Source organism: Acanthochromis polyacanthus, chromosome 15, assembly GCF_021347895.1.
Source record: "Acanthochromis polyacanthus isolate Apoly-LR-REF ecotype Palm Island chromosome 15, KAUST_Apoly_ChrSc, whole genome shotgun sequence".
Taxonomy (NCBI): Eukaryota; Metazoa; Chordata; class Actinopteri; family Pomacentridae; genus Acanthochromis; species Acanthochromis polyacanthus.
The window spans coordinates 5,852,025-5,872,238 of NC_067127.1; the positions used below are offsets into that span (position 1 = coordinate 5,852,025).

The window sequence follows — 20,214 nt, forward strand, 5'->3', positions numbered from 1 at the left end:
GGTAATATGATGAGCTGTCTGTGGTGTCTTTCCTGGGAAACTTATTTGATCTTTTCAGAGCTGAAGTGGGAGATTGAGAGCATTACTCTCTTAGCTGTAATTTGTTTGTCGCTATTTGTCCTGATTCAGTCAGTGGAGTTCTTGTAGAATGAAGAGGAATTGAATTTCTTGGCAATCTATGTAGAGCAGGAGTGACCAGAAGCAGTAATGAAGATTTAATCACCACTCAGCCTAACTGAAATCATGAAGCCAATTCATCATAATGTGGTCATTAGCATTAGCTGGGAGGAGACGCTCACTCAGAAACATACATTAGAGTCACACATTAATACACAGCGAGATACATGCGAGCAGCACAGGCTCAATTTACAAATAAATATGTACTGCACACACTGTTTTGGTTCTAAGAGCATGCAGCCAGACGAGCACAAAACAGAGGCCAGGGAGCACACTAACATCTCAAAATCATTAGAGGCAGAAGGGGACAGCAAGGCCAGATAATAGGATGCCAAATGCATTTCATGCTGTTGTTCATTACCTGGCATATCTGTGTGTCAGAACTGTTTATGGAGAGAAAACAAACAGAAATCCATGTAGCTCTCTTCTCCATTTCTCTGTATCATATGACTCATCTATACATTCAGCATGCTGTGTAAATACCGCATCGTTACATGTCTTCTTCTGCAGTATGTCATGTTTCATGTGTTTTTGAGTGATTCCGTGTTGCGCGCCACCTCCGACATACATCCACCCCTCAGATCCACCCTCGCTTTGTTTCTCTTTTATATCTCAATTCTCGTCCTCACCTTCATCTTCTCCTCCCTGGTCACTTCTTCTGTTCTTCCTCTAACCTTTTCTCCTCATTTCTCAGCCCCCTGGTTTCCTCCCTCTCCATCATCATTTATCTGCATTCAGTCCATTTTCTTCCCAGCCTGATGGCTCTTAGATGAGGCGTCTCTCTGGTTAGAAACTGTAATGAAGACTGAAATACTATTTCCTGGATGGCTACTGTGAGTTTTCTCCACCATCCAGTGCTGATGCAGAGTGATCGATGCTGTTGTTGTTGTTGTTTTGGTTTCCCAGTTTGCTCTTATTGATGTGTCAGCTCATCTCTTAGCAGATATTGCTAATGACTTCCAGCGTACACGAGAAACGCTCATAGAGAAAAGTCAATTCATTTGGATGTAACTGTTTCAACATCTTGAATGCATCATGCAGTTATCTCTCAAATTTGTCAACATTGTGGCATTATTGTATTATTCAGAATAGTTTTCATAACAGACTAAGAATATTGCTCAATACTGAAAGTTTTCTAGGTGCGTATAGTGTCAAAGGGGCAGTTCCAAATTGTCTTCATTCAATTTACAATGTGTGGCTCAAAGCATTTTTCAATAAAGTCTAATATACAGTAACTAGTACCACTTATGTTCCATATGATAGGATAGGGCTGCCTGTGACATGTTGTTTTTAGACTCAAATCTTAAAGTTAAAAGGGATTTTTGCTATTATGGTGGCTCAGTCGGATACAGTGCAATTCTAGAACAATGTTTTAAATAAGTCTGGAGTTTAGTTGTTTATCACATGTATCCTTGCATCTTCTCTCTGGTAGCTGAAGTGGCTTCATCACCAGCAGCTTTAATCTGGCACATCTGGTCGCTCGATCCTTGCCAGATTTAAAGAGTAATATACCAGAATCAAAACAACCCTCCAATTCTGGTTGCCAACGCTGGCCCAAAACTAACGCAAACATCGCTAACTGGAGCTAAATCCTCGCCTCAAACAGCCCATACCCCGCGAAAAATCCAGCCAAATCCGTCTGTCCATGTATCGACTAGAGCCAGCTCACATTTGGTCCTCTGACGCCGGGGGAAGAGCCAAGCATACTGACACTTGGTTGCGTCAGGCTGTAGTCTTGGATGAAAGGACAGGATTTTCTTATTGGATATCATCACCCTTCAAGTGACGATCACTGATGCTGATGATAGTGGATGTAGTCGGGTCACGTGAGCTCCGATGTGCCACATTGCATGTTGCATCTGAAAGAGCCAGTAGTTGATAGATGATGTATCCATCCTGCTGCGCAACCCTATTTCTCACTGACTCATGCAGCAGAAATGGCATTAAATAGTCTCTAAAGGGCCCCATCTCTCTTGCCAACAATAGATCTGCAGGGGGTTGATGGGGCTGTTGATCCAATGGTTAATTTGCCAAGCAGTGAAATGTCTAGCTTTTGGAAACTGACTTTCTGGCTCCTGGGGGCTTTGAAACTTCTTACACCTGCTTGGATTTTCCCCCACAGGTGGATAAAGAGCAACATTGCTATGAGCCAATAGCATTTCAAAAGCCAAAAACAACAACATTTTACACATTTGCACCGTATCGGTACAGTTCCACTAATTATTTTTGCTGAGTCTGAGCACTCTTTAGATAATTATGCATCTCTAAAGTGATAATTAGGTTCCTATAATAATTCCATGGTAAGCAGAGCCAGACACCTGTTGATGCTGGAATTCCTCAGTTGACAGCTGACATCAATAAAATTAACATATTACTTAAAGCTCCTTTGACCATTATCCAATGTAGCCGTGTGGGATGCAGCATTACATTGGTCAAGTTGTATTGCCATATGAGTAAATGCCAAGTGCATTATAATTCTGTATCATAGTCATTCTGCAATATGCCCAACTGTTATCACGGGCAAATTGCCTTTTCTCACGAGCGTCTGCATTAAAAGGAAATAGCATTAAACTGGCTGTACCCGCTTACGGTTGCTCCTGCTGCCACGCTGCACTGGCAAAAGTAAATCCTCCTGAGAGTCTCAAATAATTGGATGAAAAGTGGATGATGTCTCTCTCTATCCCTTAATGTATTCTCTCTCATGTGCTCCAACGCATCATGAAAACAATACAGAACAAATATAGCCACTGAGTGGAATTCAAATGCACATCGTCTCCAGTCTCCTGCTCTTTGTTGCTCTCACTCCAGCAGGTAATGTCAAAAAAATAAAAGTTTCTCGGTTCATAAATGGATTTGAGATAAATGTGAGTTTTTATGTTACTTTACATAGATTCACTTTTACACTGTGCATGAGTATATTTGAAGCCTGGATGGTACAATCAGAGGCAACAGATTTCTGTCTTCCTTTCTTGCGTGCAGGCTTTTCTTTCACGATGTACAGTTGATGCAAAAACAAACAGGAAAGAGACTAACTCTGCTTGTATACTCCTTTAAGCACTGATGCTGTGTCGAGTCTTTTCTGCCATAGAGTGGTTTTTACTTAAAAGCTGAGTGAATGGCGCATGCATTGTAAATAAATGCAAAAATGATGGAAAACATGAAAAATGCGATCATGAAGCTTTTATTTTCCGGGCATCTTTATTGCATTTTCTGAGCGGTTTCTATCCGATGAACTCAGGGAATGAACTCATTTCATCTCATTTCTTCTCCTCTTTATTCATTTTCTTTCCCCCCTCGTCTCGACTTCTCTATTTTCGCTGTCTGACATAGTTTTATGGAGTGAATCTTGCTTATTAGAGGTTAGAGTGATCGACTGGCGCCATGTCTGCCAAGCTCATCTCTAGTATATCAGGACAGATAAGATGTCTCTTGTCTTGACTAATTTAAATGGCCCAGCTTATTTTTCACTGCGGTTCTGGTGATTGGAGATAACAAGGCCGGCACCATTCCAGCCTTTTCCTCTGGGACGGAGGAGGCAAAGAAGTGTTCCAGAAGTGAAAAAAAAGATAAAAATGTGTTGTATGTGTTTTTAGAGACACGATACAATCCCATAATATACATATGCATGTATTTATTAAAGTGGGACTGTGTTACCTTTGCTGAGCAGCAGGAACATTAAATTCCACTGGGCTCTGGGTCTGATTCAGTGGGTGATACTGGAGCACAGCCTATCAACTGCCCATGCAGCTACCACAAAATCATCATCTCAGTACAAACCGACAACTGTCCACCAATGTCGCGTCAGCACACAGCCAACCTGTGAACCATCAAATCTGACCCTGCAGCAGATGTGTGATATAACGTAGAAGATTGCTTTACACCAACTGAGCCTAAAGGAAAGGTTTTCCCTCAGCAATGCAGCTGAAGTTCATCATAATGAGATAATGAGCTAAAAATCACCTTGCTGAAGAATTACACAATTTTTTTTTCTCCTTTATTTGTTTCGGAGGGACACTGCACATTAATAAACATTTTATATAAAAAATGTAAATGCACCCGAGTTAGCCAAAAGGCTAGTTTACATCGGCTGTCCCCCCTGCCGGAACTAAAAGGCCAGTGCCTGGTAGGGAAGAGATAAAAATAATTTAAATTTAAGGAAGGAGTTGAGTGATAGAGAGCAGCTGAGATGTCTCTGACAATAAAACCTGCTACTATAAAGTGTCATTACAATAAGAACAAAACAAGTGTCCTTGTGTTTTGAGTTAGTGTATCTCAGTTCCAAATGCTTTATGGTGAATAAAAATGTAATGTTAGTTTACTCTGCAGATTCACCCTCATAATATTGACACAAAATGGCAGGAAATGTAATCCCACGCCAAACTGCCATTTATACACAGTAACCTTGGCATAGTTAGAAGTTATGTTATCACCGGAGTAAAGCAGATATAGTTTTGTAGTTCTTCTTCTATGCCTCTTTCAATCATGCTGTTTATGCTGTTGTGCATTATTTGTCGCTTTATTTTCCAGCCCGTTGACTCTCTACCAATCTTAGCATTTTCTTCATACTTTTAACACTTTCGCAGCGCTCTTCCCTCTCTCCAGTGTTCATTGTTGTTACTTTCTTTTCTCTTCTTTAATGTTATACACAGACAATCCACAGCACTGATTGTGTAGGTCCAAAAACAGCAGACACATTGGGGTTTTGGACCTCTGGGGGTGTCCTGTGGTGTCTGGCACCAGGATGTTGGCAGGGTATCCTTTGGGTCTAGTGGGGTTTGGGCTGATGCTTGTTCTGACGCATCTCACAGATGTTCGATTGGATTAGAATCCAGGGAGTTTGAAGGTTGAGTGAACATCCTGGTCATTTTGTTGCTGAGCAGTTTTTGCATTGTGGCATGGCACAGTGGGGGTAGTGTGCTTGGTTTATGATAATGTTCAGGTGGTCGGTACGTGTGAAAGTAGCATCCACATGAATGTCCAGACTCAGACTTGTCCAACAAAACACAATCATTTTCTTCACCTGTCAGTTCTTTTAATGCTGTGGCTGATTGGTGTTTGGTGGCTGTCAAATTATGAATAGACTCACTACCAGCATTCTCTGTTACATGATGTTGTTGGTGACTTTACTTTTACATCAAAACTTCCATTCATGCTGTGCTGCTTGGGTGGGGACACATAGAATCTTTCAGCCATGTCATCCAGAAAGTGATTGCATTTCAATATAATGGGAAAAAATTAGAAGCAATGATGGGTTTGGTGCTTTATTGTATAACTTGGAACAATATGTTTTGTTTTAGATAGAAAAAAAATACTTTTGCACATATAAAAAAAGTTACATTGATGTTGAGCAAGAAGAAGGGACGATTCAAGGACACGCAGACACGTGATGCAAAATGTAAGCAGTAAATAGGCCAGGCGATATATGTTAACATGGTCATGTCAGTCCAGCTGGAGAATCTGAAGAAAGGAGTGTGGGTCAATAACAAATGCACGATTGGCTTGTCAATATGTGAGCACTTGAAGCACTGAACTAGCACTCCAAAAAGAGAGGCACAATAGCTGTAACTATGGCTCCGATTTTTGTTCCGTGTCCATAATGGCGCAGTTTAGAGGCTTCCATGAATTGTTTTTCTGTAAGATCTTTAGGGGAACATTGTAATTGAGATGGTTGTGGGGCTATTTGACTTCCATCCCTTTGTTGTTTTCAGATGGTCATTGGCATTTACTCAGCCCCATTACAGATGATGTTTTTAAGATACTGAGTCTCATGATCATTAGCTAAATAGCCCTGTTATTGTTGTGACTTTTTAAACAGCATTTTGCAAAAACTCATTAGCACAATATTCTCTTTTGTGCTGTAGGATGAAAACAAAGCTTCAGAATAATCACACATACAGTAGCTACACTGTAAAATGTTATTTTGTTTTAGCTTAAAACAAGTGAAAGGGCTGCTTTAAACCTGTACAATAAAAAATCCATTTGTTCTTTTTTTGTGGATAATATCTTCTGATTGTTGTGTAAACTCTCGCTTTAGTTCCGTGGATTTGGATTTTTACATTTATTTAGGTCCTTTGGAAGTTGTTTGAACGTAAACTTCCATTTTCAACATGACAAATTAGAGCCTGTCTTAGTTCATTTGGTCAGATTGAAGAGTCAGTTCTGCTTTTAGCATGAAGAACATACAGCTACTCCTACTCCTCCTACTCCCGTTTGAGCCACTTTGTGCCAGAGCCCGTCCAAAGGCAACATATGATGACGGCCCGAGGGACTTTGTTAAAGTTTAAGTGCAAAAGGGTAGGGACTAAATCCATGGCAAGCCTTCTTCTTGGTTAGCACTGCTTTCATTATTATGAGGAAAAACAACCATAACTTTTCTTCACATGTGTTAAAGATACAAGTTCTGAGGTCTATTTTCTTTACACTACAAATAAAGAGTAGTCTGGAGGTTGTCTTTTTGGGGAAAAAAAGTATGCTTGGACATCTGTAAATATGTTATTTCTTTAAAAAAAACTTGAGTGAACTCTTCACAGTACTTTTATTTAAGACATCATTTAAAGGCAAAAGACCTGCAGTTAGAGCTCAAGTTTCTAAAGTCTAAAATCCTAAAGTTAAATTACCTTGAAGTGTATAAAACTTCTGTATTTACCCAAAGTGAGCGAGAAAAGATTTGTTGCTTCCACTAAATTGCTGTATGATGGTTTGCTGTGTGCGTTCTTGTTGACTGACTCTATACATATTTATAGGAAGACTATCTAAAACTCAAATCCGCACAGAGCTGACACTTCAAAGAAAGAAGCAGGGGAAAAAGCTCGGAAAACTCTTTTTTTTTTTTTTTTTTTAAGAGATTTGGCAACAAGCAATAAAAATCACTTTTACTTTCATGTATCATTGAACACGTTTTTTTATATAATGCATCATCTATCAGTATAAACATGTTATTTCACTTTTTCTCATATTTGTTTGAGGCAGATATTTGTATGATTTGTTAGAATTTTACACAAAAGAAATTATTCATCTTCAAATGGAATTTCCACAACCGCTAATCAAAGACCACGCCGGGCTCATCCAAGTGTTACGAGCTCGGATGCAGGTGGCGGCTTTGCTGTATGTATTGTTTGTGACCTTCCCAGTGGCATGCTGGTGTGCAAAGCTCTGTGAAGTAGAAGTGTTCCTCTTTAGTGTTGCTCAGTTTTACAGAGCACAGATTGCTCAGTGTGTGTTGAGGACAGAGCTGCTCATGGAGAAAATAGCCCCCTGTGAAGCACACGAGACAGACTGACATTTTGCCCCAACACACACTCAAAAACACGAACACGCCGGCCAATCACGTACACCGATGAGCCAAAACATTATGACCACTTACAGATGAAGCGAATAGCGTCGGTTCTCATAGTCAGCACGTTGGATGTGAGACAAATGGACAAGTGTAAAAGGCATGGGCATTTCAGAAACTGCTGAGGCTTATGGGGCTCCTGGTCAGCAGTGGTGAATACCGACTGAGAGCTGTCAAAGAAAGGACAAAACCATGAAACGGTGATGTTGGAGGATGTGCTGGAACAAGTGAGATCCTCATCGGCTTTAGCTGGAAGTGTACCGGATTTAAAGGATCTGCTGCTAATGTCTTAGTGCCAGGGACCTCAGGACATCCTCAGAGGTCTTGTTTTGAGTCGGTGCTTTAGCAGTCAGAGTTGTTCGCCGGCAAAAGAATGACAAAGAGGATGTTGGGAAATCCATACAGTCTCGACTCATCAGTGTGCAGCTACATATACAGATGAATACCATTATAATAAAACTGTGCAGTGCATACTTAAAAATAATGTGCTGTGGTTCAAGATCTACGGTATTATTAACCATATTAACACTTCATTCATATTTTTTGAGCAGCAAAAGCAAGAAATATTAGTAATCATAAATACAGTACAACATAACCCCACATTACATTTAAATTTCCATTTGATTTCCATAATGTTGACACACGCTGCGCTTAGATAATGCACTCTTGGAAGGCACATTTCATGAGTCACATCCTGCGCTGGGAGAAAAATTGTTTATGTTGCGTATACTTGTAAACACATCCGCGCAGGCCGTGGGGTTATAAGCATGACTCACTTCATTGATTGCTTTGTGGTGAGACTATACATAGAAATGTATTGTACTATGAGCGCAGCGTGCGTAGGATTACATGTCCTGCAGATGAGCTGTGAAGAGATTTATCTGATAATGAAACATTTGTCTGATGTTGTGAGACTCTGTGATTGCCTCACATACTGTGCGCCCATGTCAGTCACATTTAATGTATTTCTTGCTTCTTTTTATATTGGTACAAGAAGAACACGTGCAATTTGTCCTGACGGAATTACAGAACCTGAGGTAGTTTGACATCAGTAACATTCACAAGTGGCATATGTACAAATAGGTTAAGTAACTTTTTAAAAAAACATGTAACACCATTTTAAGTGTTGATTTGAAGAAGGAATTGATTTTAAAAAAGGGCATATCTATTACATATCGTACTACTGGTGGCAAAAAAAAGATAACTGTGTCTTGGCTCAGCCCACTACCTACCACCCTCCACCAATGGAGAGAGAGATTTAAAAAAGTTTATTCAATGGAAAAAAATATCAGCAAAACTCTATTTGAAGTGGGGTTCCTTTATGAATTTCTGGGCTCCTGTTATTGCTTACTTTAATTTCATTTGATTTTAGATATTTGACAGGCTGGGGGAGATGTTTTTGTTTGAATTGCAAGTGGAGATGTAATGATATTTGTGTCTGGATTGTGTATTTTTTTTACGTGTTTCATAACCCTTTGCTGCTCTTCAACTTTAGCTTTAAACTTAATTTAAAATTCTCTCCATTATGTGGGTTTAGATGATGCCATGAGTTAGTTGTGTTTCCGAATTGTGTATTAGTTTTTGTTTATCATGTTTATATTTTCATTTGTCCATTTTTGAGCAGCATATAAATATGTATCAAAACATGTAGTTTAAATATAAATTTGGTTTTTAAAAAACCATCTCATAAATTAGTGAAATTAGATATGCTTTTTCAATTAAGCAGACTGAATTTATTAGAAATAGCAAGTATAAAGTAAAAATATGTTTTGGCATAACACCTTGTTAATCTGCAGACTGCAATTATCCAAAATGAAAAGTTGGAAAAAACAAAAAACAACTTTGACGTTTAAAGTTCAGCAACGTGCCAAAATTGAAAAACTTCAACAAAGAGATTACAGCTTCATAATGATGCTGTCTCTGTGTGTTGTGGAGTACAGTGTGTTTCTGTGGAAAACATATCGGACTGCGTGCTGTGGCCGGAAAAAGGTCTGTTGTTCGACCTTGGGCCACCGTTCTTGTCCTGTCAGCTCAAATCTCAAAGACCACTCCGTATGATGTGTCAGATCCTTGAGAATCCTTGTCCAGCTCGCAGCGCTGATTAAGAATTTAACAAACATCAGCCTCGCAACCTGAGACACGGCTCAAAACGCCGACAGTGTGGAACGAGAGTTTTCAAGACGGGGGGGTGGGGTGGGGTAGTTTAGATTCAGGAAACGCGCTCCGGCTGAAATGTTCTGTTTTTACTCTGCAGTTTTCACAGTGAGCAGGAAGTCTACTTAAAGCTCTCATCAGTCAATACTTATGCTCTTCCCTGTCATCATTATGCGGCTCCATCTTCATTCTCATCACCATCACTACCTTCCATCTGTATGATTGCTGGTAAAGTATGGTGCAGACTGCTTACAAAGTGTGTCAATACATTTCAGCAGTTGGAAGTTGAAAAGAGGGTGTGATGGCAGAATAATGGCCGACTCTTGTTGTCTTGGCAACCGGCTCTGATGTTAACATAGACATGGGCCTCTCTGTGCTGATTATCGCTACAGACTGAACCACAGAATGACAGATTGCTAGACAGATATTCTGTAATTGCACGTGTGATATATTCATCATTGAGGTGTTTGTCCTTTAGAAGCCTGCTACAGTTTCCATTTGCATCTCTTTTCTTCATCCATCTGATTTTTTTCCCCCCTTTCTTTCTCCTTGTTAGCTGGCCTCCTGGGACTCCACTCGTGGCTTGAACGGTAGCCTAAAGGAGAATCGGATAGAGAGCGGGATGCAGGGTGTGACGCTCAAGATCGTAACATTGTTGGTAAGTTGTGGGAGTGCACAGAATCTATTAACACTTGGCCTGAGTAGGCACAATTATGAGTAAAGAAATCAAATAGCACAGTATGGAGGCAAACACATAAACACATTTATTTAACTGTTCTATTCTCCTACAGATCAAACAGGGGATTAAATAGTGTCAGTGTGTACTTCATACCCAAACATGCAGACACAGAAATGGTGTGTTTTTTTTTCCTCTGGTAAATTAAATGTAATTAATTCTACTTAAGCTTTATTTCTCAATAAGCTGCTGTTAATGATGCTCAGCATTTTGTGCTGATGTTTCACAATAAAAGCTTTCCTCCCCGGGGAAGAGAAAAGCCTGTCCCCACTAAACAATCAACAGGAATACAAGTGAAATAGGGATGAAATAGTGTAAAGAGTCTTAAAAACAAACAGTAGTAACACCAAACTGACAACAGAAATGTTTTTGATGAGATATGAATTCATAGAAATATTAGAATTAACAAAGAAAGTCCTGTTTCTAAGAAGAGTACATACACTAGAAGAGGAAAAAGGACACACATCCAGGAATAAGTCAAGAAGTCCTTAAAAGGCAAAGTCTGCACACTGCTGTTTTGATCAGTGGGTTCTTATTGAGGTATTTTTCAGGTACAGTTTTGTTTGTAAAATTTTACTGCTTAGCTTCAACTTTGGAAGTGGGATAAATGAACAATCCCTTCTTGAAGTTGACGTTGTGAAAGCAGGGAAACTATGCGGCTTGAGGATTTGAGTGACTTTGACAAGAGCCTAAGTATGACAGCTCGATGACTGGGTCAGAACTTTGTGGTTAGCAGCTACCAAAAGTGGTGCAAAGATGGACAAGTGGTGGAAAAACAGTGTTCACTATTTGGGAATTTGCAGTAACCAGGGTATCTGCAAACATTCTGAAATGTATGTGGAGTAAAGAGATGCACATTAAGACTAGTGACAACTTTTAAATCAGCTGCAGTATTAATTTGTGTAACACAGGATTCATGATGGCATAAAATCCGCAGGATATAATAACGAGATGTTTAATGGACTATGTTTCACTGTTATGCACTGCAAGAAACCACCCTGTTTAAACAGAAATGTATTTTGACAGATTTTATTTACAATTTTCACTACATTATTCTTGCACAGGCCTTGTGCTCATAAGAAATGTCAGGGCTGCTGAAGACTAAACACAGACAAGTTAAACTCTGGAGTGAAACTCAAGAACAAGGTCAAACAAAATTTCCAATTCTATTGGCACACAGTACATTTTAATCCTGCAGAGAGTTAAATACGATATAACCTCCACAATCACTTACAGCAGTACGCTGAATTTGAACATTCAGGATTAGAAAATCACCATTGAAATGTTTTGATAAGACGGAGGCAGACGGAGGACATTACAAATTAGCTACACACACATTTTCTGTCTGCAAAATTACACTATTACATTCGGTTCTCTTCTCCATTTTGTGATTTCAGAGCACCAGAAGGTCATGAAAAACCAGCCGTACTTTGCTCAGCTAACGTCACACATATTCCAGTCGCAAAGCCTCAACCCTCGTCCTCTCCTTCAGTCACTTCTTCCCCCTCGCTCCATTTTTCCCTCTTCTTCACACATGATTTACCTGCACCATATTTATTCACATAAGTTCTGCTCAGCTCTTTCCTGGCAGTGTCACTTAATCAAGTCATTTGCCCCCTTCCCACTTTAACACCCTCCCGCTCTCCCCTGTCCCTCTGCCCCGTCTCCCTTCAGCTCTCTTTACTCCACCTTCACCCATTCAGTTCTGCCCTGACACTTTCAACCCATAAAAAAGGACCACAGTGGGCACAATAAATTTAAAATGGCAATTTCCACGTTGATGAACCATGTCAGTTGCCATGACGCCATGTGTCATGGGTCAAGAGTTGCTAAGGAAACTATTTTATTAAGATGAAGCTTAACTTACATCATCCAGAAGCTCTTCATAAAGGTGTCGCCCCGCCGTTCTTAAGATGACTGAACGTGTCCTTGCTTTTGGTTCCAATCTGGCCCTGAGGTGATTTTGGTGCTTCCTGAAAAATGTTCTGTCTGTGATTAAATACACACATACTCTACTATTTTCAGTTTGAGTGTAAATCTTGGCCTTGGGGATAAAATTCATAAGCATTTTTCAGCATGATTATTATGAGATGATCTGAAAGCTCCTTTAATCAGTCGCCCAATTTTAATTCAAACAGGAGGAACCTTTTGTCATGGTGGCAGAAAACATTCTGGGCCAACCCAAGAGGTACAAGGGCTTCTCGATCGACGTCCTGGACGCCCTCGCTAAGATTCTCGGCTTCAAGTATGACATCTACCAAGTTGGAGATGGGAAGTACGGCTCAGCGCTCCCTAATGGTTCCTGGAATGGGATGATCGGAGAACTTATTGGCAAGGTTAGTGTGCTTTCTTTATATGTCACCCAATCAATCTCCAAATTTCAGTCCAAATATGTACATTTCTTCTGGGAATCTGGCCATATTGTATCATTTTGAGATGGCAGCCCCATTATAAAGGTCAGTAAATTGGAAAAGATCAAACAAGCAAGCCAACAGCCTCAATCTGCAAATCAGTTCTTCCAGTGGATGGCATCACAGTTTGATTTAAGTGGATCTAATTTCTGTTATTTGAAGAGGTCATTGACAAAGAGACAAAAGTTTACAAGTTTTGCATTACATAATGCACTTAGATGTACGTCGACCAGTCAATGTCAGTATGTAAATGAGAATCATCGCTCCCCTAAACTTCCTCAATTCTTGTGCAGATTTGTTTTTTCTGCTCCAAACTGATTTTATAACTGATTTTAAAATAAATAAAATTCTAGTTTTATATAGTAAATCTACATTATTTGATAAATAATGACTGTTAAGTGCATATTTCTGCTGACAGTTTGAGACATTTTGTTACAGTGCAGCATAAAAACTCTCACCCTGAAATCTTATTATTGTTTATGGGAGCGAGCTGTTCGATTGAACAATGACTGTGAGAACAACGTGGTGATGATAAACGCAGCAATCAAAACCTAATGTGACAAAACTGATGTTTTCTGTTTGGAAGAAGTCGACTTGTCACTTGATCAAGCGCGTGAATAATGTTTCCTCCAAACCGCTTTAAATGTGTTGATGATTGATGACCGTGTTTTTCAACGTAAAACGGCAAGATACCACAAAGTGTAATAACAGACTTCATTACAGAATTAGCAAGAAAGTGAGTCAAACATCCACAAAGGCCTAATGATGTCTCTGGTTATTAGCTCTGGAGTCAACTATGTAATGTTTAGAGGCCAAAATAGTTATTTAAAGGAAGGCAGTGTTTGGTTTAATAAGGATGAAAGATTGTTGTGTCTAAAACATCTTCCTCCTGCTGAGAGAATGAATTTGCACAGAGGCATTTTCTAAGCAAGGAGTCGGATGAAATATGCATTTTGAATTTGAAAATTTTGGCTAATAGTGGCTCTTGAGGAAAACTACTGGTGTTATCAAATGTTTTTCTCTTTTTTTTTGGAATGAAAATGTGCACAGCAAATTTCCTTCCAATTTGACCAAATTGGAGATGTGTGACGTTCACCTGCTGGTTTTGAGAACAGAAATGGTACAGTGGCTGTCAGAAGTGTTAATGAAATTTGAAAACTCAGTCACAAGTTATCATGATTTTGTCACAGACACAGAAACCAACCTAAGGTGGTGATAAATCAATCAGTTAGTGGAGGTCAAATGTATTAGATTCTCTTCTGATATCTCGCTAAATACAAGGGAAAATGTAATCATCTTATTATTTTATTAATAATCATTGTTATTATTAATATTGGGGTTTTTTTTAGTAGTAGTAATAGTCGTAGTAGTAGTAGTGGTAGTATAATACAAATATTAATTACCATTATTTGTGTAATATTAATAATGTTATTTATTTATTAAGTAAGTCTAAACTGTAAGAGACAGACCAGCGAAAGTGGAGAAATAAAGTTAAATAAAAGGGCAAAAGAGAATAAAAGGAACCAATAAAAAAATAAATTAGACAACAAAATTTTATAAGACAGATTATCTGTTTTTATTATTGTCATTTTGTTTTACTTTTAATCCTTAGTACATTTTTTTAATTTTCAAACTGCCTAATTCCTTTGTTTGATTTGCATGCCAATCTAGCTAATTTTTCATTTAGTTTATTTTCATTTTTACTATTTATTTCAATTGACTGCTCTGACTTTCCTCCCATATCTTGCTTGATTGTCTTTGTGTTAGCATGTCAAAGCACTTTGTGAACACGGTTCTTAGGTTATTACTATTATTATTATTATTATTATTATTTATTCAGTCATGTTAAAACAATTTGACAACAATGTTACTAAAATTGAAACATATGACTCTCCGTTCACAGCGAGCCGACTTGGCCGTATCGGCCATCACCATCACGCCGGAGCGCGAGAGTGTGGTCGATTTTAGCAAGCGCTATTTGGACTATTCGGTGGGAGTCCTGATGCGCAAATCAGAAGAAAAGATCAACATTTTTTCTTTGCTGGCGCCATTCGACCTGGCAGTGTGGGCATGCATCGCCGCTGCCATCCCTGTGGTGGGCATCATGATCTTCCTGCTCAGACGCATCCAGGCGGTGAGATGCCAGAACAATACAGGAGGCCATCCGCCACCGTCTGTCTCCACTTCGCTGCAGAGCGCTATCTGGATAGTCTACGGTGCTTTTGTGCAACAAGGTGGGTAATCGAGTTTGAGTTTGGCAATGGCAGTATGCAAGAGCAGCAAATACAAATCATGTCTATTATATATTGGAGAACCAAGGCTAGAAGAGTTTTTAATCCAACAAATCAAGCACCAATCTCTTACTACTTAACACTTCTGTGCTTGAAGGTGCGTCCATTGATAAAGTCAGTGTCACCGTCTGCGTTTGGCCTTCGGTGGGTGGTACCCTTTTAGACACCAAGCATCAGTCATGGAGTTCTTAAATGTGAAACCCTAAATGAAGCAGAACAAAATGTGAAGACAAAAAAACTGCTTCAAGGGATTAAGGACAAAAGGCTAAAATAAAAAAAAAAGTTCAATCAATGGAAAAACACGTGGATGTCGCTGCACAGCACATGCTGACTCAGTAGTGAGTCAGTTTGAGGCACAACGCCCACCTTAGCATTTTCTAAAGGTGCCCTTCTCAAGGAGAACTTCCCATCTTTAGGTCTGGTGGAGATCCAGGTATGTTCATTTTGGATAAATGACTACTTCAGCACCTGATGTTAAAGCCTGAACCGCATCTATCAAAGTCTGGCACGTTGCCTGTGAGCCTTTTTTAACCCAACACCCACTATATTTCAACAGAGGCTAAATTCAGGTCTTTTCTCTGCCTTTCTTTTATTCTCCTCATCTCTGGCTCACTTTCCGACGTTGCCACTTTTTGCTTCAGTCAAGTGGATTGCTTTTTTTTTTTCCGGGGGATGACGTAGGTCACTTTGATATGGATCTGACTGCTGATGCATGGTGCGCTATTGTCAGAGTGCAAAATCTTGGCAACCGTATCCCTCCGATGATTTCATAATGATATGCCAACACTTGGCTGGTTTTTGTTGTATGTTCGGTGCAGAATGAACTATCCACCCCCAGACACACTGACTTTCATCACTGCCTTCCTCAAACATAGACCGCCCTTCTTTGTTCCACGAGGAGGTCAGGGAGAGGTAGGACAAAATTGGTAAGTGTCTGGCAGAACTGATGAAAATACCACTTTTTCCTTATGATTAAAGGGTTTAATCAATTTGTTTCAAAGATGAAAGAGTCTGCACCACAATGGACCATTGCAGTAGGGGAAGATCCAGTAAAGTTTCAAGATGCACATTTCACATTCAATGACCTTAAGAAATCAGTCAAAGCCATATGTAATAAAGATGACTGATGCCGGAGTGCTATGCATCTGACAAGGCCTTCAGTTTTTTCCCAAAACTGTCCTAGGGGTGCAGCCGTGTTGATTGTGACACTTTCAGACAAATATGTTTTCATTACATTTCATATTCCTAAATCTTTCAGATGACATTTCTATGGCTTTACTCTTCAAAATTGGAATGCCTGCTGACATTTTTCTCAGGCACCTCATAAGCTGTTTTGGGATTTTTTGCAGAGAACGAGTTAGCATGACAGAGAAAAAGTAGAGATAGCAGCGCTAATGTGATGAACCAATACTTTAACCTCAAAGAAAACAAGGGAAACCAAGGATTACAGATGTGGGAGAAAAAGAGAGAAGAAACAATGAATTTTAATGAGGAGTGTGTTCTCTGAATAAAACCAATTGGGATGTGTAATAGAATATAAAAGTGTGCAAGTAACATTTCGGTAGCATTTGAATACACAAAGCTCTTGGGAGCATAAAAGATTAAAACTTAAAGTAATTATACAGAATCTTCACTTACACACAATCGGCTGCTGCAGTGTTGCACACAAATAGAAGTACTATTTAAAAAGTGGGAAAAGTGCTTAAAAGCTAGTCCCTACTACATGACTACAGGAAATAATCCAAATACTTCAAACAAAAAGTATTAAGATAAAAAAGCTTTTATTTTCTTGACTCTCTCATGGTAGAAAAAACTAGATGAAACACTAATAAATGGATTACATGGCCCTGATAATACCAAAGCAAGTCTCCACACTTAAGCAGCATTATAATGTATTTCATACATCACATGTAATCCAATTTGGGTCCGTATATAATTGAGACACTTTTGAAGTTCATAGATATATCGTGCATACATTTTTATTAAAAGTAAAAACAAAACAAAACAATGTTTTAATGTTCTTTATGATCATAACAAATCCCATAATTATTTATTATGGAAACACTCATTTAATAAAAAAAAAAAGACTGGATATCCCTAAAATGTTAACTAAAAAAGTTTGAATTGACAACCATCTTCTGATTAAGTAAACAATAATAAAAAGGGCTTATTCAAAAGTTTTTTCATTGTGTTCTTTTTATTTAGTTGAGATAATCATGACAGATATTTTTTGTCAAAATATCAAATTTATATGGAAAATAACATTGTATCTGTGTCCAAGAAATCACTTTCAACTAAGTTTCCCATTACAAAAACACCTCTCCAGGAAGTGTGTTAATTCCAGATCACATGACCTGTGCCACATGATGTCATTTCCTCCTGAAGAAAAGACTGGAAAGACTCCAAGGCTTTCTGACTTATTTAATATAAAGTAGTGTGTGAGTTAAGTGTGGATTTATGGCATGTCAACAGGTTTACTACAATATCTTGATAAATAACTTTCAATTTCAGTCTTACTTAGTTGATATGATATTTAGAAGAAGTATTTCATGCTTTCTTTGTCGTACCAGAAAGTAACTAAATATATTTTCCTTTAGAATAAATGAAGCAAGCAATCTGAATATGTCACCTTGAGCTAGGGAAAAGTACAGCATGTTTTCTCACTATCACAGCAACAATCAAGTATTTGAGAATGTAACTGTCACATCAGTTGATAATGAACCTAAGCGTTACTTGCAGCCTCTAATGTGATGCCATACAACAGGTTGTAAAGGTAATGATGTGTGGCTCTTTGTGCAGTTTTTAGTCCTGTGTGTTTCCGCCCCGCAGGCAGTGACTCCATCCTGGGATCAGTGGCGTTGCGTATCGTCATGGGCAGCTGGTGGCTTTTCACCCTCATTGTGTGTTCGTCCTACACAGCCAACCTGGCCGCCTACCTCACCGTGTCACGCATGGACAATGCCGTCCGGTAGGCCACAGTATTTTTCTGTCTAATTGTTTGAGCAAAGTTAGGACAAACAAGTGACAAAATCATTAATGTCCTGAGCACCTAAGAGGGTCATTCAGCCTCAGTTCATCAAATGTTCCACACCTGACCATCCTTAATGTCACAGATTTTTTTTTACAAGTGATGGAGTTGACTGTGTGTAAAATATGATGTTGGAGGTAACATTAGTGAGTTAAAAATCTCGAAAGAGCGGTGGGGTCATTTTTTTAGATTGTTTTCTTTGTACACATCTGTGGAACAGTGTTTGAAATGCCTCAACTTGAGAAATAATGCAGCTAGAGTCCTGAAATTTTGTGGATGCATTGATATATACATATCCTCCTGAGACCAAGCCCATTCATTTATGTCCTCTGTATTGGACTTTTGTTTTTGATCTTTTTCTTTTGACTCATTCGAGCTGCCCTCCTAAATCCTGATGTGCTCAGTAGAGGACATCCTGGCCTTTCTGATGATACCTCATGTGACTGGGTAGAAGAATTTAAAGATGCTTTTTTCTTTCAGTTCTCAGGAGGATATGGTCCTCAGTGGTAAAACCCTGCTTTAATAGAGTAATACAAACCAGTTGTATGATTTTTTTTTTTTTAAATGAAATTTGGTCAAAAAATGTCCATGTTTTTATCTTCTTCGATATTCGACTAACTATTAAACCTTAATTTTTCATCCTAAGAGGATGTTTTTTTCCTGTGATTGGCACCAATAGGAGCTTTAAAAATGACTCTAGATTTACACAATATTCTTAATAACAGGCACAGAAAAAAAACCTGACAAATACAAGACGGTCAAGGGTGAACTTTTTATAAAATTTGGTGAATTGCAGTTGATTGACCCAAGAGTATTTCACCAGTTCAACAGTCACTAGTGACCATGCAGTTTTCCTTCCTTGTAAAAACCTGGCATCCACATCACCCAGAATACAATCCACAAGCCTCCAGTTTGGTCTAAACTTTGGGTGTATAATAGCAGCTGATGTAGCCTTGAGCTGCCGGCCTCAAGCAGAGATGAGTAGCAGGTCACGCAGTTCTGATAAGTTCAGGTTGTCATACTTCACACCCTTTAGAGATTTTTTTTTCATTATAAAACATGTAGTCTTCAGCCCCTGCCAAGCTTACACAAGAAGCATCATTTGAGGCATTAATTGGACTCCATGCAGCAACAAAGAACTCTGATGTGTGAAATCTGTGGAATTCCTATTTAAAGCTTCAGCACATCAATCTTGAATGTATGTGTGGATGTCTGCTGATATATGTCCGTTAAAACAAGGTCTTCCGTGAATGGAAACACATGTAGGTGTTTTTAACACACAGTTGAGTGATTTCTTGAGGTAGTATGCATTGTATTATACAATATTTCAACCACAGGTGGTGGAGATTAATCTGATGTGTGCTTCCCTCATGAGCTCCACTCAGCTCAGGGTGTTTCTGTAATTTTTGACCCGCTGCCTAACAACTAGCCTGTCCTCAGTCCAAATGTTATTTGTCAGTGAATCCAATTTGGTGTGCTGTCCCCAAAGAATGGGCAGAGAAGCATTTGATTGCATTGGGTCTGTCTTGTGTTGAACAAGTCGACGGGGCGAATGCTAAGCAGCACACAGCTCACCTTGTCTGCATGAACGTGTGTGTCAGTTTGAAACTGTAATTGCAAGGATTCTAGTCTTTTACAATACCATTTGGCACAGTTTAAGAAAGAGAAGCAGACTGCAAATGATTCCATTTTGAAGTTAATGAGGAGGGGGAAGTATACTATGACCATTTTTTAAAGTGGAACTGTCAAAACATACACACGTGGACAAAATTGTTGGTACCCCTCAGTTAAAGAAGGAAAAACCCACAATTCTCACTGAAATCACTTGAAACTCACAAAAGTAACAATAAATAAAAATTTATTGAAAATTAAATAATCAAAAACAGCCATTACTTTTGAATTGTTGATTAACATAATTATTTACAAAAACAAACTAATGAAACAGGCCTGGACAAAAATGATGGTACCTCTATAAAAGATTGAAAACTATTTGACCAGAGTGACATGATTAACTCAGGTGTGTCATTTAATTGACATCACAGGTGTTTCCAAACTCATAATCAGTCAGTCTGCCTATTTAAAGG

The 20,214-nt window shown here is 38.9% G+C and overlaps 1 protein-coding gene across 3 annotated transcripts in view; it reads left to right on the forward strand.

Moving 5' to 3' along the window:
- Positions 1–20,214, forward strand: part of grid1a (glutamate receptor, ionotropic, delta 1a) — a 278,043-nt gene that overhangs the window by 238,378 nt on the left and 19,451 nt on the right. For all 3 annotated transcript variants that reach the window (XM_051960063.1, XM_051960064.1, XM_051960065.1), the window contains exons 9-12: positions 10,221–10,322; positions 12,539–12,736; positions 14,715–15,045; positions 17,932–18,070. In XM_051960063.1, the coding sequence (XP_051816023.1) occupies positions 10,221–10,322; positions 12,539–12,736; positions 14,715–15,045; positions 17,932–18,070 (770 nt within the window). The remainder of the gene's footprint in view (positions 1–10,220; positions 10,323–12,538; positions 12,737–14,714; positions 15,046–17,931; positions 18,071–20,214) is intronic.